Source organism: Brettanomyces nanus, chromosome 4 (assembly GCF_011074865.1).
Source record: "Brettanomyces nanus chromosome 4, complete sequence".
Classification (NCBI taxonomy): Eukaryota; Fungi; Ascomycota; class Pichiomycetes; order Pichiales; family Pichiaceae; genus Brettanomyces; species Brettanomyces nanus.
The window spans coordinates 1,179,714-1,192,390 of NC_052377.1; the positions used below are offsets into that span (position 1 = coordinate 1,179,714).

The window sequence follows — 12,677 nt, forward strand, 5'->3', positions numbered from 1 at the left end:
TTAAAACTTCTTGTATAAACCATAAGCCCGAGCCCAAAATAGATCCTCATCTTCAACTTTAATCAGGTTGCCCTTGCGGCTGCAGTTCAATAACAACTGCACATTGTTCCAGCCAAAGTGGTAATGCAACAAAATAGTGAGCACCACAGCGTAGAGAATTTTATAATCACCGTATGCAATTAACAAAGTGACTAGTTTGAACACAATCTTCGTACTGAAACAATTGAGAAGCTTGACGAAGCCATCAATATTGATAGCGTTTAGATCATCCCTGAAATGCTTGCCATAGAAAAGTATCACTTTGTTCTTGTTCAGGTTCTGATTGAACTTATTGATAAACTTCTCATCAACAATAAAATCATTGAGATAGTGCAAGGTTCGTAAAGCCTCGGGTGAGCTAAATCCTTCATTTAACAAAGACAATGATACTTTATAGGTATTGAAAGTCCATCCCTTCATTCGGGTTGTTTTCTTCAAGAGATTTGTCAAAACCGTAATGAGCTTCGGATCGTCACAGGAATGCGGCATCGAATCAACTATTGAGTTGACATCAACCGAGATCGAGGAAGCATCCAGAATAGGTAGTCTGTTCAAATCTTCTTCCGAGCTGATAACATACTGATGCTTAATGACTTTCGCAAACAATGCCACACGGAAGCTAGGTTTGACTTCAGACTGCCACATGAGCCTCTTCACCTCAGAAACATTGCTACTGGAAAGAGAGTCTTTGCCTGAAAGATACTCAAGTCTGGCCTCTCCTATCATCCACTCTCTTTGGTGACGCTCTTTTATTTTGCTTTGCTTTTTCATTCTATAACCCTCATGTCTGATCATGCTCCTAAATTCATACTCCTGCTTCTCTGACTCATACTTGTCTTTTGGAGGTAACCAAAAAGGCCTAGTAAGAGACAGCATACTTAATTTTTCGGGAGATATCAACTTCGAGTCGTCCAATTTTTGATTTTTTAGGTCAAGTCTATCATTTCCTAATTTCAAATCGGCCATCTTGGCCCTATGTGCCATTTCATTATCGGCGTGACTGCGAATGGAGTACTCGTAAAAAGTGCTAAGTTGCTGAGCCATGGGCGACAAGTTAGAGAATGTAAACATCGACGACATAGAAGGACTTTCCATCGCATTGGTTTCACTTCTTACAGAAGCACGATGAGACGGAACGGAAGATCTATGTGATGAGGGAAGAGAAGATCTTTTCAGTAGAGATAAATCCGGTGTGGATAGATTGTATATTTCTGCGACTCTACCGGGTAACGGGGACGGCTCAAAAACCTGAACTTCCTCAGCATTGGACCATGCATCGAGAAGAATAGTTCTAGATTTATCAGATGTAGAATTTTTGAATAATGTGGCCGTTGAACTGGACGCTATTGGTACATTATAAGCATCCGAAGTCAAGGCTACCTCACCGTTATCGTTATCGTACATCTTGTCCTTTTCCGCCTTGGTGAGAGACCTTCTCTGACATCTTTGATGTATGTCACGGGCAGGAGCCACACGCGGAGTTTCGTTCTCGTCAACAATAGTGGCTTGACTGCTCGGTGTTAGCGTTGGCATCGACTGGGCATTTGGCACGCGATCACACAAATGAGAGTCAGAAGACATGAACGAGCTTTGGGAGTTCAAGTATGACGGACGTACAGGAAAGAACTGTGATTTTCCATGATGAACCATATCGGTTATAGAAGAGGTAGTAGAGTCGGAGGAAGAAGACGCACGGCGCTGACCACCCCGCTGAACCGACGAGAGACTCGTAAATGAAGATATACTTGTGTCAATTACTGGTTCTGCAAAACTATCCGAGCTTTCAGCAGATAAATGCCTAACACTCCCACTATCACGTCTTCTATTGTCGTTCTCACCACCAATTTCGGCATCTTTCTCATTAACACTGGATCCACTAAACATTCTACTGTTTAGAAGCTTTTGATTCAAAGCTGATAACACCAAATCACTTGGTCTGCTCATGATTCGTGACACCTGGCCAGATAGGCGCTGCTCTTGTTGTTGTTGTGGTGAGGGTACTTCGGATGCATTGGAGCAAGAATCTAATGTGGTGTTGATTGATTTTTTATGAAGTTTCTGAGATGGAGAACTGAAAGGCGAACTGTTGAATCGCGACGGCCCAAGCGTGACAGACGAAGATACAGATGAGGAGTCAGTTAAAGGGATCTCCAAAAAATCGGAATCCCTGACACTAGAATGCTTTGAATTGCTATCATTGATAGCCTCTCTGGCAGTAATACTACCTAGACCGGAATGATGCGTATTATCTGGATGAACTGAAGACCTGCTATTTCCATTGTTTCTGATGGGGCTTGAAGTGTATGGTTGATTAACAGATGTCAAGTACATGGTCCCGATAATTCAAGTGCGAGGAAAAGTCAATGAATAGTAGGGAAGCTGAAAGTAGGAGTGAAGATTTGAATAAGCGAGAGATATCCACGTAAAACAGCTTATACCCTGGATGATTCATCAAACAAAATGATCGAGGTTGCAATGGAGCAGAAAAAAAAAACTAGTAACACCTTTTGACTTGAAACAAGGAATATACGTAGGAAAAAGATACAAACAGTGGATGCAATAAAAAATAAATATAGAAATAAATTAAAAATACAAATAGGAAAAAGCAATTATGAGGCGGCAACAAACAACATTAACAAAAAAGAAAAATATACATCCAGAAGCTTAAGGGACGTCAAAACAGTGGGTAACGTGACATTAGAGACGAAAAAGGACGCAAATAGGAGATTCGACGTATGTATTCCTGAAATAGGAGGGTATACCTTAAAGCATAGTACTAGAAGAATAAACTACCGACCCAAAGGTCTTTACGGCAATGAAAGTTTAAAAAAAAGGAAGAGGCTGGAACATCTGCACGCCAAAACAGACGAGCTGAGATTTTTCATTTTTCCTGTCCCCTTTCTATTTATGAAAGAATGCAGGAGAACAACAAAAGAAACAGATAATAATCTTAATTATATTACGTTTACTTAGGGAGTACTCAATTTTTCACATTGAGGACAATACTTTTAACAACTGTGTACTCGTTAATACCGTATTTGAAACCTTCTCTTCCAAAACCACTCTCTTTGACACCTCCAAATGGTAGCGCAGCCTCGGAGATCAATCCCGTATTGGCTCCCACCATACCGACTTCTAAACGTTCACCGACATCGAAAATCTTGGAGATATCCGAAGAGTAAAGATAACCAGCCAATCCAACATTCGTACTGTTAGCCAAATGGATAACTTCTTCGGTAGTTCTGAATCTTATCAGAGGTGCGATAGGACCAAACGTCTCGTTATGGAAAATATCCATGTCAGCGGTAACATCTATTAGTACCGTAAGCTCATGGAAGAAGGGTCCAAGTTCGGGCAGTGCGTGTCCACCATATGCGATCTTAGCTCCATTAGAGACGGCATCCTGGATTTGGAATTGGACTTTCTCCAAGGCCTTGGCATGAATAAGGGGTCCGTGAGTGACAGACTTGTCCATACCATTACCAAGCTTGATACTTTTTATCAATTTAGCAACCAATTTATGGTAAAATTCATCATAGATTTCGTCCTGGACAAATATCCTATTTGTGCAGATGCAAGTTTGACCGGAGGATCTGAATTTAGAGTTGATGAGACCATCGACGGCCTTGTCGATGTCCTTTACATCGGAAAACACGATGAAAGGGGCATTTCCTCCCAACTCAAATGACAACTTTTTGACTGTGGAAGCGGATTCTTTCATTAAAATTTTACCCACTCTAGTGGAACCAGTGAAGGACACTTTCTTCAACATAGGCGATTCACAGAACATTTTCCCCACAATTGGAGTCGATTTGTTACTAACTGGAACAACATTAAGTACTCCTGCTGGGACACCTGCTTCACGAGCTAATTGACACAAAGCAAGACTACTAAGAGGAGTCTCCGAAGCAGGCTTAATGACTGTGGTACATCCAGCAGCGAACGCAGCACCAAGTTTTCTAGTTATCATAGCAGAAGGAAAATTCCAAGGTGTCAAAATACCAACTGGACCGATCGGCAATCTTAAGGCGAGAATTCTGTTGGCAGCATTGGCAGAAGGAATCAAATCACCATTGATTCTGGGAGCTTCTTCACTGAACCATTGTAAAAAAGATGCAGCATATTTGATTTCTCCACGAGCATCAGCAAGAGGTTTACCGTTTTCCAAAGTGATCAATTTGGCCAAATCCTCCATGTTCTCCATCATTAAATTATAGAATTTAGAGAGAATGGTAGATCTGGTTCTTGGAGTGGTATCTCGACTGAAGGTTCTGAACGTTTTTTGGGAAATATCGATGGCATCTTGCACTTGGTTTAAAGTAGTGTCTGTGACTTCAGCTAGAAGCGAAAGATCGAACGGATTAGTGACATCGAATTTGCCATCATTATGTACAAATTCACCGTTGATAAATGCACCAGTATGGATAAGATTCTGGTTTTTTATCAGCGATAACGATGATATAGATCTGATACCAGATACAGGTGTGTTCAGTCTAGCCCGTGTGACAAACGGCTTTGCAAAGTGGGATAGCATGATGATTGGAGATGAGAAAAGTTACTGAAACTTATGTTTTACACATTAAATTGCATTTCCCCCCTATTTTTCAGTCACTCCTTGAATTTTTCACTTCTGCTTTTTGTCCACATGCCGTTAGCGGATATTTTGGTCTTGGCGGCTGCCCCAGCGCAACATCAAACTCTGACCTTCTATATTTGTATTTACTGTCGGCATTGCTTATTAGCTTGTGATTAGTGCCGACATCATTATCAAAAAAGACAAGACAATGCCTCCTCCAATCCTAATATCCAATTAATATCTTTCTGGTTAACATTCTAAAGAGATATCTTGAAGGATCGACGAGACGATAGACCAGTGTACCACTCAAGTTATGAAAGCCTAGGCCCTTCCTCTCACGGCCCTCCCCCTCTCACAAATATTATCATCTTATTTTTAATGCTTTCAAAATAATCTCTCGATTTTCTTCGCTTCGAGAGCTAATTTTTAACCTTTCTGCCAATCCTTTCGAACAGAGCATCTACTTGTTCATAACCGCTCCGCTTAATATATAATCACTTCTCACCTTTCTAGGCTCATCCCTTCATTAAACCTTTTTTTTTAATGCCTTCTCCCCTCTTTTTTTGTGAACCCTAGGTTACCTATTCTGGCCTCCACTCAGACTCGTTAAGAGCGAGAGAAGCCAATTGTTTTCTTTTTCTCATCAGTTATTTCATATTAAGCCAAATCTCAATCTCGGATGGTCTGGTCTTGAAATTTTATTTTTCAGTATTATTATTCTACATTAGTATTATAGTTTATCTGTTCAGTTACAGGAGGTTGAATATCAACATCACCTAACTGCCTACTTTGAGTTGACCACTTACGAGGAGGTCCAAGAGAAAACACTGACCACGAGGTGGACTATCCCAAACATCATCACCATCCAGTTTTGATTCACCATTTTGCTTATATCATTCGCTTAGCAAAAAATCAAAAGTCTTGATCTCTAGTTTCGAAATTAGTGAATCAATAGGTGAAGATAGTGTTTCCACTTTTTTATTGGGATCAAGCTGTATCCATTACTCTGATCAACTCACCTCGGTTAATAGAACCAATTATCTTGCTGTGATCCGAATATTTCGTGTTATTCATCATGACAGATAGCACGGTCGTTACAATTGTATGCGCAGTAGTGATACCGGCGGTAATTGCAATAATTGTTTTGCTCATTCTATGGAATCGCCAACGACGAAAAATGAAACGAGAGATGGCTAAAGAGGCTAAGAGTCCCGAATTTGCCAACAACGAATGCGATTTGGACTTTGATGATATGATTGAAGATGACTCTCAAATGAGCCGAAGTATAGACGAAGTAGTTGATCTTGAGAGTGGTGAAAATAATGTCAACGACGACTCTCCATCGGTGGGATCTTCCCTGGGTGCCGATCTCGGAGCAAAGCACGTGAAGGCTAAAAAGAACAAGCATTCATCTGGGCATAAGAATTCCGGACTCAACTTTATAAAACCCAGAATCAAGGGTCTTCGGATTATTCCTAGGGCTCAATTCTTGGAGGAGAGTTCTGGAACCTCAAATAGTGGTCATGGAAAGACAAATTCACAGAGTTTAATGGAACAGGGGTCTTCATCTACAGATCATAAAATCACAAACAATGCAAATATGAACGGAGGTATGGATGATGTTCATACAGATTCGACCAACGGAGTAACGGCCCATAATAAATACTCGCATGGCCAGCAGAATTTTATAAACTACTACGAGTCGGTAATTCCGATTCTACCCTCTGCACAAGCGTCTATGCCCCCGTCCGTGTCTTCCTCAATGATAAATTCCTACAGCAAGGATGGAGAAAATGTTCTTGGTGTCACTGAACATCCTGTGGAACGACATAGACTACTTGGATCGCACGAGAATTCCAAGTCCAGTCTTTCCGAGGCCAAATCACAGTTATCGCTTCAGAATGAATATATCAGGCAACTCAATAGGGCTGATTCCACTTCATTTCCTATGACTGGACCGTCAACAGTTACTGCTACTGCTTCACAGATGAATCTGATCAATAACTATCCTGCTCATCGACCCGGCGGATCGTCTGTACAAACGTCAAGATCCAATTCCTCTTACAATATTGCCGCTGGTATTAGTGTTAATAATGTGAGGTCTCCGAGTAGTGGTCACATATTCCACATGTCTCATAGTTCGCTTGGAGGGGGTAAAGAGTCGTCGCAGCAAGCACTTCTTTCCCGACAGAAGGAGTCCGAAAGCAGTAATAGTAGTAACGAAGATTCTTTTATGCCTCAATCTAAGACCCCTTCTAGTCAATTGGGCCAGAAATCACTGCTGACCCAGGTGACCCCTTCTCGAGAGGACTCGAGCAACAATGATGACGGCGACAACGACGATGAAGATGGCAATGATGATGATGATGAAGATGACAATGATGATGATGATGAAGATGAGAATGATGATGATGATGATGATAACGATCATGAAGATGACGATGATGATAACGACGACGACGACAATGAAGACAGCAAGCACGAGCGTGTTGGAAGAAAATGGACAGACACTTCAGAAACTTACTCTCAAACAGAGAAGGCGGGTAGCGAACCCAAAGTGTTGACCAGTCCATTTGATACCCCTCCTAGGCAATCACAGTATATGTCACCTATTAATGGTGATGAAGATAACTATGAAGATGGCGACGATACATACGATATCGTTCAGTCTGGCCATGATCGCGATTTAACATCGCCATATCGTATTCATGATGAGGCGGATGAAGAGTTTTCAAACTACAGTGCTAATAAAAAGGCCTGGCTGGATAGTATGAAGCCAAAGTGTTAGGCAAAAGTGTCGTTTACTGTATACACTAGAACGAAAATAAAAATTCGACGCTGAATGAAAAATGATTGTAGAAGTAAAGGACATAAGTAATAGATATATATATACAAGCGGTAATGCGGCTATCGCATTAAAATTCCAAAATGATATTGTCATCGTCATTCATCAAGGCAAGAGTGGTGCCATCAGCAGTAACTAGGGTCCATTTATCTATATAAAATTTCTCTTCTTCTCCGTTAAACCTTTTTCCTGCCTTCAAGTACATTGTTGCCTTTCCATTATCACCTTCAACATTTGTATGAATGTCAACGATACCTTGCATAGTGTTCAATTTACCTGAGATGTACGGAATCAAACCGCCATAAGTGATCCCGTCACCAAGATGGTCTTTTGCAAGCTGGGAGCGCCGAAGGTAATACATAGTAGCATTCATAATTGGACATGAAATCTTCTCGTACTGGAAAATACCAGTAACGGCAATGGTCATACAAACAAAGAAAACGGTAAAAGTCCAAAACCTAATTTTTCTCTCTTGGGCATATGGATGCTCTGGTAGATCCGTGTTGATGGTCATAAAGTTGACCAACTTCTTGTTACCTGTAACAGGATCAATCATCACTTTTCCTTCAGGTACATATTGAAACTCCTGCTGATGATGCTGATCCTGCTTTGCAGCATAAAGACGGATCTGAGATGATAGGGAGAGTGGGCTGGCCACACCAATTACCCTCAATTGTATAGGTGAAACAAACACTCTCTGATTATGCAATACGGTTCTGATCAACGAATTCATTTTCTGGTATTCACTAGGGGCAAGTTGTGTTTAGAGTGTTAATAAAAATCGTAGTAGTTGTTGAATACAAAGAAAAAAATCTGCCCTCACCACCCTCTAAAAGCGGGAAGAAATTTCATATGTCTTTATGTAAGCGAGATGGATCAAACACTTATCCATCTATATTTTTAAGCAGTGTGAGCCTTTTAGATCGCCTGTTCCTTGCTTGTTATGCCCGCATCTGTTTCGACTACCGCATTTCATAGGAAAAAGGCAGGAACCATCTCCATAATCGAGGATGTGGAGCCTCCTATGGTTGTTTGGAAGTGTATTGATTCATCTGTTAGCCATCCTTTAGTGGAAATTCCTCTAGACAATATAGTCAATCTACAGGCTACACCAGCAAGCAGCGACAAAATGATGTTGAAAATCGGCTTGAAGGCTGGAACCTTGAAGAAGGATATTGATAATAGTGCTCCTGCTAGAAATAAGAACAATACATTGTTCACCTTTAAGACCCGAGCCAATATGGATGAAGTTAAATTAGCATTACAACAGATCATCGCACGTAAAAAGTCCGCCAAGCAGATCAACGAAAGCAGTCGTCCTACCACCCCTTTTACCGGTGATGAGTCTACACCTGCACACTCGAAGGAATCTACTCCGTCTTCCAGTAGCATTCCATTAATCTCTAGAGATAATTTGGGTAACGATGAATTGTTGGCAAATCTATTGGATTCCAAGAATTTACTGAAGAACCTCACGTTACAGCAGAAACTTCTTCGAGAGAATCCTGAATTGATGAAGACTTTTACGGATGCAGTGATAAAAAGTGGCTTGGATCCCGAAGAGTTTTGGTCAACGAGGGTTCATCTTTTAAGATCGTTTGCCATTCAACATAATCAGAAACGAGGACCTTACAATGTCCTTAGTACGATCAAACCGGTGGCTTCCAGTGACAATGAGGTGAATGTCAGTGTTACCAGGGAAAAAATCCATGAAATCTTCAAGCAGTATCCGATAGTTAGAAAGGCTTATGATGATAATGTTCCCAAAATTAGTGAAGGTGAATTTTGGTCGAGGTTTTTCTCTTCCAAGTTATTCAGAAAACTTAGAGGTGAGAAGGTTAATCTATACGATAGAGGTGATATTACTTTGGACAAGTACTTATACTATGATCCTGATTATGATGGGGAAGAGGAAGACGAGGACGTCGACAAATTGTTAGAGGACCAAGAAGCTAAAGAATCATTGGATAAAAACAACAAGAAACGAGGAAAATCACAGGTTGATCAAATAACAGCCTCCAAGAAGAAAGTGAAATTGTTCAGAGGAGAAGATGAAAAGGTTTCCAAGTGTATCGACATTCTTGGTAACGAAGAGGATGACCCTCAATTGAAGGGTAATACACCGGATGTGACGATGAAAAGTAATCAGGATCCAGATCTTGTTAATGTTCTCAGAACAATGAACAGATTAAGTAGGAGAATGATGTCAAACATTAAAGAGGACAAACCTAATGCTGACTTGGACAACGAATTTAAAGATGAGCTAGAGATCAAAGATCTCGATGATAAAGAAAAAGTGGAATATAACGAGTTGACGTATACACAGAGATCAAATATCTCTTCCAGTATTGTTCCATCTGAGCTTATAAAACAGGCAATGACTCAATCCGACTTGAATCCGGCATTGAATGATTATGACCAGTTCATCTCCTTATTCAAGGAAAAGTTTCATGATGAAGAGAAGTTGGACTTAACATCTGTTTACTACCAGATTAAGAAGTCTATATACGACTCCTATAAAGATGTGACGAGTATTGTGAGGAAAAATGCAAAGCAGTCAAGCCAGTCGTGGAGTAAGAAAAGCATTGATGTCCTTTCTAGCAATGATATAAAAGATGCGAAAAGTGACATGCCAAAGAATCGGTTGGAAAGCTTAAGGCTAACGCAGTCGACATCCATTGAATTTCTTCGGCATTTCTGGCTACACTTCAATTCGATATCTACCTCTTCCATGTCTACAAATCCAAACTTTAAGACGGAGCTGATTCAGCTCAGGAAATGTTACTTTAGTCTCGAGAAGTGCTTGGAAAGGGTTAGCGCTAACTTGAGCAACTCCGAGGGCGAAGAAAGGATTTCCGAGGAAAGAGTTCTGAAACAGCTTATAGAGTCCTTGAAACAAGCCATGAAACGCTACGACGATGCCATCATAGACCCAAAACACTGAGCAATTTTTATTGTATATTATTCGCCTCTTTATACTTTTCCCACGCTTCATTAAGCGTGATGAATACATTGTTGGCAATCATTTTTCGTTCTGTGTTAACTTCGCGTCCAATCTTATCAGGATGCACTCTGGATACCGCCTTCATGTATACAATCTTGACTTTTTTGTCGAGAACAAGGTCGCTCATAGAGACAGGCTTCCAATTCAACTCCGGCCATAGTACTTCATGCAAACCCGCTAACAACGCACGTATATTATTTTCATTTCCATGGATCCAATGTTCCAGGATACCCTCTACCTCATCATGCAAAATAAATCGTTCATTCTCTTCTCTCTCTTCCAGCCTCTCCTTCTCTTGAACTCTCTTCATAGTATCATATGTATCAGGCATTTTACTATTCACTCTAGCAGATTTTGGCATGGCCTTCTTCCGTGGCCTAGGATGTAAGACGTCCATGCACCTTTTTCTTCCATCCATTATAGATTTATTCGATACACCGTGACTCAGTAGTTGGTTGTACGAGTCCAAAGAGTCTCTAAACTTTTCTAAGTGCTCCAAAGCCTCTGCTTTCCTTGATAGGAGCTTAATCCAAAAAAGACTCAATGATTTATCCTTTTCTATCTTTATGTCAGTCATCCCAGAGAAATCAGGGCAAATACTCGCAATTTGATCGAGACCCTTTACTGAAAAGGCAAGCTGATCTTTAGCATTTCCTAGTTTCTCATATACTGTGGAGATATTAGAGAGCATGATTATCCGTAGAGCATGACCCTCAGGAAGCGCATCCAATGCAGATTGATAGAATGATAAAGCTTTAGGGAAGTCACCTACTTTAAAGCTTTCTGCAGCTCTGGATTTTTCTGTAGTATATGCTGATTCAACAGAGTAAGATAAAGCTGACGAGTCGACAAGAGTAGACGAAACTGGTGGTAATGAATTCCCCGTAATGTCCACCAACGATTGATTATTTTTCTCATCAAGAGCAGGAGCAGCAGCAGCAGTAACATCGTGCAATTCTGACTGCTCTCTTGATGGCACTTTCACCTTGCTTTTCCTATGCGGCGGTAGAACGGGTGCCTGTTTCTTTCTTTTTTCAGTTTTATTGTCAAATGTGTACTCTCTATCCCTTCTGAAAGCCCTGTCCCTTTCTCGTTGATGTTCTGTAATATTCCGAATATCCTCGGGGAGTAATTCCTGTTCGTCATCCCCTCCCGCAACACTTTGCGATTGAGCTTTGTAAGTAGCCTGGTTCTTCATCCACGCAGGCTGATTGTCAGCTTTCTCGTACTGTTGATGCTTGTATAACTCAATACCCTCCCGGATCTTTTTCTTGCCACTTCGAAAGAGAATAGAGGCCCTGGATATAAACTCATTGGACAAATCATTCATTACGGTGCCAAAATCTTCCTCTTTATCCATATGATTTTTGTGTTTATGAATATGAGAACTGTGTGTAGCAACTTTAGACTCGTCGTGGGCCTCTGACATCAAAAAGCTGATGGCACCATCGATATCATGACCTGATCCCGTACTATCCAATGCCATATTGGCCCCTTCGATAGGAAATCCCATATCAATTAATTCAGCCAATGCTCCATCACGGAGATCAGCAGGCGAATCGGTAGACGAAAGAATATAAGAAGTCTCAATCGAAGGTTTGTGACCATGTGACCTTGTCAAAGGTTCCACTGTAGTGACATCAAGAGGTCTGGATACTGACGGTGAAAAAAATCCCTCTAATAAATCGGCTGTCGGATTAACTGCCGGTAGAGTTTCGGAATGAAAACTGGTCTGCGAGTAATTCATAGGAGCATGTTTTGAACGTTCATGCTGAGGTGGAGGTGTTTCAGACCTGGATACCGGTTCGGTAAACGAGGAAAGAATATAGCTAGCATCACTAGATGACGGATTGCCATTAGAAGCATTTAAATTGGTTTGTGAACCCGGAAGATGCTCGTCCAAGAAGTCCAAATTGACGTAATTTTTAGTCTGGGAACTCTTGATATCCGAAAATGAAGACATATTCATCCGTTGTGCCATCGATACATGAGAGAGATCATTTTTCTTCTTCTTTGAGCCCCCTAAAAGGTTTGCAAACAGGTCGTCTGTCATGATAAGCCGTACAGTCGAGACCTTGGAACAGTCAACCAACAAAAGCAGACAATGGAACAGCTAGCACAGCTTGTGAAACTGAATTCATTCTCTATCGACGACGATCGACGTGCCGTAAGCTTGAGAGTATTTAAAATTTCAGAGCGCATACAAAAAATTT

General features: G+C 41.0%; 6 protein-coding genes across 6 annotated transcripts; 2 read left to right on the forward strand and 4 right to left on the reverse strand.

The window, feature by feature from the left end:
* Positions 1–2,672, reverse strand: FOA43_003789 (uncharacterized protein; the record flags this gene model as incomplete). Its single annotated transcript, XM_038924037.1, has 2 exons — positions 1–2,332; positions 2,668–2,672. 2 exons carry the CDS (start codon positions 2,670–2,672, stop codon positions 1–3), a joined length of 2,337 nt encoding a protein of 778 aa, XP_038779965.1.
* A 347-nt stretch (positions 2,673–3,019) lies between these two features.
* Positions 3,020–4,573, reverse strand: FOA43_003790 (uncharacterized protein; the record flags this gene model as incomplete). The annotated part of the gene is made up of 1 exon (XM_038924038.1): positions 3,020–4,573. The coding sequence occupies one exon, from the start codon at positions 4,571–4,573 to the stop codon at positions 3,020–3,022; it is 1,554 nt and encodes a 517-aa protein (XP_038779966.1).
* A 1,219-nt stretch (positions 4,574–5,792) lies between these two features.
* On the forward strand, positions 5,793–7,403 carry FOA43_003791 (uncharacterized protein; the record flags this gene model as incomplete). Its single annotated transcript, XM_038924039.1, has 1 exon — positions 5,793–7,403. One exon carries the CDS (start codon positions 5,793–5,795, stop codon positions 7,401–7,403), a length of 1,611 nt encoding a protein of 536 aa, XP_038779967.1.
* Positions 7,404–7,530: 127 nt separating this feature from the next.
* Positions 7,531–8,193, reverse strand: FOA43_003792 (uncharacterized protein; the record flags this gene model as incomplete). The annotated part of the gene is made up of 1 exon (XM_038924040.1): positions 7,531–8,193. The coding sequence occupies one exon, from the start codon at positions 8,191–8,193 to the stop codon at positions 7,531–7,533; it is 663 nt and encodes a 220-aa protein (XP_038779968.1).
* A 210-nt stretch (positions 8,194–8,403) lies between these two features.
* On the forward strand, positions 8,404–10,404 carry FOA43_003793 (uncharacterized protein; the record flags this gene model as incomplete). Its single annotated transcript, XM_038924041.1, has 1 exon — positions 8,404–10,404. The coding sequence occupies one exon, from the start codon at positions 8,404–8,406 to the stop codon at positions 10,402–10,404; it is 2,001 nt and encodes a 666-aa protein (XP_038779969.1).
* Positions 10,405–10,411: 7 nt separating this feature from the next.
* On the reverse strand, positions 10,412–12,445 carry FOA43_003794 (uncharacterized protein; the record flags this gene model as incomplete). Its single annotated transcript, XM_038924042.1, has 1 exon — positions 10,412–12,445. The coding sequence occupies one exon, from the start codon at positions 12,443–12,445 to the stop codon at positions 10,412–10,414; it is 2,034 nt and encodes a 677-aa protein (XP_038779970.1).
* Between the last annotated feature and the right edge of the window lie 232 nt (positions 12,446–12,677).